This window comes from Nematolebias whitei, chromosome 20 (genome assembly GCF_014905685.2).
Source record: "Nematolebias whitei isolate Nwh7 chromosome 20, NemWhi1, whole genome shotgun sequence".
NCBI lineage: Eukaryota > Metazoa > Chordata > Actinopteri > Cyprinodontiformes > Rivulidae > Nematolebias > Nematolebias whitei.
Genome location: NC_056517.1, coordinates 39,500,799 through 39,505,701, shown reverse-complemented (window position 1 = coordinate 39,505,701; position 4,903 = coordinate 39,500,799). Strand labels below are relative to the sequence as shown.

The 4,903-nt window shown below is 46.6% G+C and overlaps 1 protein-coding gene across 1 annotated transcript in view; it reads right to left on the bottom strand.

The window, feature by feature from the left end:
* The window catches only part of unm_hu7910 (un-named hu7910), a 30,533-nt gene extending 26,035 nt beyond the window's left edge, over nt 1-4,498 (bottom strand). The window contains exons 1-3 of the mRNA XM_037694321.1: nt 4,307-4,498; nt 278-451; nt 91-135 (exon numbers count right to left, since the gene is read on the bottom strand). Coding sequence (XP_037550249.1) covers nt 91-135; nt 278-451; nt 4,307-4,346 — 259 coding nt within the window. The 5' untranslated portion in view covers nt 4,347-4,498. The remainder of the gene's footprint in view (nt 1-90; nt 136-277; nt 452-4,306) is intronic.
* Nucleotides 4,499-4,903: the final 405 nt, after the last annotated feature.

Here is a 4,903-nt window from a genome sequence, read left to right as displayed (position 1 = left end):
AGGAGGACCAGGACCAGGACTGCAGGTCTCAGATCAGACTGAAGGAGCACCAGAACCAGGACCAGGGGTGACGTGACGTTTGGGTCCTACCTTGTAAAACTTGAGAAAAGTTCTTGTGAAACTCCTGAGCTCTCGCTGCGTGCAGGAGAGGAAGAGGAGGAAGAGGAGGAAGAGGAGCAGGAGGAGAGGAAGAGGAGCAGGGATGAAGACAGCTCAGAAACCACACAGACCAGAACCAGAACTGGACTCAGTCCATGTACAGCACCAAGGTCCTTACCGATGACGCTGTCGTAGTCCACGACGTGGAAGTAAAGCACGGCCACGGAGCTCCAGACCCCCAGCAGAGCCAGAACCACAAACCAGGTCAGCATGGAGAACTTCGGACCTCCTCCTCCTCCTCTGTCCTCGGTCTTTCTGCCGGTCTTGCTGTCCATCGGCGCCGCCTTCATCTCTGCAGACATGAAAACATGGACGTGAGTGGTCCTCCTTCTTCTTCTGCGGTGCCTGTTTGATCTCAGCTGAGTTTTCCTGAACGTCTCGGCCCGATCGTCAGCGGTTCTGTCAGAACCAGAACAGGAAGTCCAATAATGATCTCAGTGATAATCTGAGACGGGACCGAGGCCGAAGGTTCTGATGGTCTCAGATGAAGAGACTCTGGGAGGAAGAAGACAAACCTGAAGTCTGGGGGAGAAACTGAAGAAGAAGAAATTTAAATAACGAACTTTACTTTGAAATAAACTGGAATAAAACTCACTTCCTCTGAGAGCTTTTATTTTGGCATCTTCAAACATCTGTTTTTTATCTACTGAGCTGAGAAATCTCCAAAGTTACATCATTTCAACCTTTGACCTCACCGTGCTGCCTTCATGCACCTCAAAAAGTGGGAATTTTGACTTCTATTGTCTCTTTCCTCACGTGGAGTTAAATGTTGGTAGAACTTCAGGAAGCAGAAAACACACGCGTCACAACAGCAGGAAGTATCTGCTGAACTTCAGCTGTTACTGAAGCCACAGCTGTTCTTCGGCTGTTTGAATAAAAACAAGCTAAAGTTACATTTGAACAGCCGAAGGATGATAAAGGCAGGAAGAGGAGGGACCGGTTCTGACCCAGGAACAGCCGAAGTCACCGTGACCCTGACAGCTGCAGCTAACGGTTCTTCACATGGGTCCGGAACAGGCCCGGTTCTGTCTGAGGCTGAAGCCGTTTCAAACAGAACCCATCACAGCTCATGGTTCTGACCCGCTCGGCGTGGACGCTGATAGCGGGTCAGAACCCATCACAGCTCATGGTTCTGACCCGCTCAGCGTGGATGATAACGGGTCATGTGACATCTAAAAACAGAAACTATGAGTTCATTTGGTTAGTTCTGTTGGCCGGGGAACCAGAACCAGAACTAGAACCAAACCAGAACCAGAACCAAACCAGGTCAGACCCAAACCAGAACCAATCCATTTATATCAGAACGGGTCACAACAATAGGGGCTTTTATTGCGAAAATCATCAAAAGGAAGTGATTTCTGTGTTAAATTTAAAGGTTTTGGATCAAACCAGAACCGGGTCAAAATGAGCCTTACCGGACTCTGTGACACCAGACTCCTCTGCATGGAGAACCTCCTCCTCGTTAGCGCCTCCTAAACGAGCCACATCAATCAGAACCGGGCTTTACATGAACAGAACTGGACCTGGTTCACTCGTCAGTCCTACCTGTCTCCTCCTCCTCCTCCTCCTCCTCCTCCTCAGTGTGGATCTCCTCTACAGGAGCTGCAGGAGCGGAGGAGGTGCCATAGTGGCGGTACCGCTGCATGGGTCAAGTCTGGACTGATCAGAACCACAGCTCAAACCAAACTCTAAAGACGACACAGAAAAGTGTCAGCCTTCATCTGAACAGAACCAGGAGCTCCTCCTCTTCCTCCCAGCACCGACTGTGGTTCTACTGAACGACCAGAACCTGATCCGGTCTATTCTTAGAGCTGACAAAGCCCTCTGAGGGTGGGTCAGATACCAGAGAGGACAGAGGTTCTGTCGGACACTTTGACCCAAGGCCCGGCTCTGCTCCAGAGCCAAACTCCTCCTCTTCCAGCAGGACCATAAAACGCTCAGACAGCTGGAGCTGTTTGGACAGACGGGTCAGAAGGTTCTGATTCCGGTGGCTGGTTAATTGAGAAACTGGACCCCAGGAGACGGGTCAAAACCATGAACTGGATCAGGAAACCTCGTCCCCCTGGAGTCAGGTCTGGGAGCAGCTGGTGGTCCAGCCTGGAGCAGAGACAGGATGTCCACCTGCGAGGAGGACGAGGTCCAGTCAGATGTTCCTGGTGAAGAAGGTGAGGAGCTCCACCACCCGGGGGAGCTCAGAGGAGGTCTGAGGAGCTCCACCTGATCTGGCTGCCTCCCTTTCACGGTGTCCCAGAACCCGCTGGAGGGATTATGGACCCGCTCTGGTCCGGGAACACCTGGGTCTGGCGTTCTCCTGGACCTGTTGGCTCTACGACCCGACCCAGATCAGAGGAGGAGTAAGATCCTGCAGCCCCCACAGAAACCCAACCAGGAAGAGGAGGAGCCATCGTGGCTCAGCCCCGCCCACAGGAGGCAGAACTAGAGGCAGCAAGGAGAACCCGAACCAGAACCAAAACACAGGAACCAACAACGGGTCCGACCACAGCTTCCCGCTCCAGCACCAGAACCCACCACCAGCTGGTTCACTCTCTCTTCAGCTGTGTGAGAAAAGATCCAAAGAGCTGAACACGAGCTGAAGATTCAACCGTCTGACAGAACTTTAGCTGCTATCTGTGATACTCAAGCTGCTCACTCAGCTAAAGGAGCTGAAATCAGCTAAAAAGGTTCTTTCAGCTGTTCCCTCTTACGGGTGTCCACAGGAAGTCCTCCTCTGTCTCACTCTGTCCTCTGTGTCCTTTGTCCTCACTCCCTCCATGTCCTCTCTGAGCTAAAGGAGCTGAAATAGCTAAAAGCTAAAAAAAAAAAAGATGGACACCAGATATTTAGACACCTGGTAAAAGATAAAACAGCTCAGAGTACCCAAAGGCTGATAAAAGTAACATCTGTCTAAATGCTAGAAGCAAAAAAGTAGCTAAAAGTGTCAAAAGGCTACGTAGAAGCTAAAAGTAGCATAAAGACACAGAACCAGCAGCTGAAGTAGATTTAAAAAGAAAAACCTGTTTTTAGAGGAACTGAAGATCTGAACGTGTTTCTGAGGGAAAATATTTGTAAATGAAGTTAAACATTTCTAAAAGAATAAAAGTTACAAAAAATAAAACTCACAGCAGCCGACTCCTGAACGAGCCGAAGGTTTTGATTCACAAACAGCTAAAACAGCACAAAGTTTGAAGCAGCTTAACTAAAAAGAAAATGTAATAAAACCAACAGATTTAAAGGTGAATTGCTGTGAACACAATAAAACCGTGTAAATAATTCAAAAGTAAAATGAACAGATTGTGTAGCTGGGAACATTCGATCACTGGAGTTATTCCTGGATATGATCTGAACACATCTTTTTCATCATAAATGAAGTGATTACATTGTGACCATCATGACCGAGTTTTACTGGAACAGCTCAGAGTTCATCAGGAACTGTTTAAACATGTTTTAATTCATACATGAAGGTAAAAAACACCGGAAGTGCTGAAGTCAAAATAAACATGTTTTATTCCCATAAGGTCAAACTGTCCCTCTGAGATGTTGTCAGAGCCACAAAGACCATTTTCTTTTGTTTATCACTAACTAAACATGAAACATCATCATAACTCAGCTGAAATGCTTTATTCCAGGTTTATAAACATGTAAACAGTCAATATTTGTTCAAACTACTTTAGTATTTATCTGGAATCCATCACGTTAGCTTCTGTTAGCAACTAAATTAGCTTAGCCTCGAACCAGACTCCGTTCAAAAATCAGCTGATTTAAGGTTTCTTTAGCTTCGCACCAGCATCTTTGAAACTGTAATTACGGAGCTGATATTATTAAATAGTGCAAATAATTCGGAGTTATTTTCATGCTCAAACGTTGTTACTTTTAATTAAATTATTTAAGAATGGGTCTTGATTTTGACCGAACGGACAGTTTTCCGCCCAATATATAAAATGATATCAGCTGGAGAAAAAAACGGATTAAGCCGAATTGAAGAGTTTTATATTTTAATAAAAGTATTTTGTTTATTTTTCCTGCGGGAGGTGTAACGTCAGTTTATTGATAAAAAAAAGCTTAAAGTGAAGAAAGTCAAACTGAGTTCTGAATGACGGACGGAGGCGCGTGCCCAGCTCTGATGATTCTAAGATAAAACGCCGCTCACCTTTTTTTGTGTGACTTTTTGAATTCCTCTTCTGCGCCATGTTCCCGTAAAATTCCTAACAAGTGGTCTCCGGCTGAGCAGCGATAATCTAAAGCTCAAACTTTGCGGAAATCTTCAGAAAAAACCCGAGAAGAGCTGCTGGTTTTCGGCTTCGCGCGAGGAACGCACTCGAAATCACGTCCTCACTTCTTGGATACCAGTAAAGCCAAAGTCCATAGTAACCGTGACTGACTTCAGGTCTGACCAATCAGAGCCCAGAACCTGGGTTAGAGGCGTGTCTCAAGGCGGGCTTTCATGGTTTTTGACCAATCAGATTCCGGAGCAGCTTCCCAGAGTCATCCTTGTCTTTGGAAAGGAGCAAAAACGTGGCAGAAGAAGAGCAGGAGTTTAAACATCTGGGCGGAGAGTTGGAATTCTTCATCTCCATCTCCGCTCATCCGTAATCAGGTCGCGGAGGCAACAGGTCCACCAGAGAGACTTAGACTTTGTTTTTCATTTACACTTTATTTATACAGGTAGTCTCATTGAGCCACAAAAACCCATTTTCAAGAGAGACCTGTTTTAGGGAGCACATGGCCCTTTCTAGCTCGATCTGGG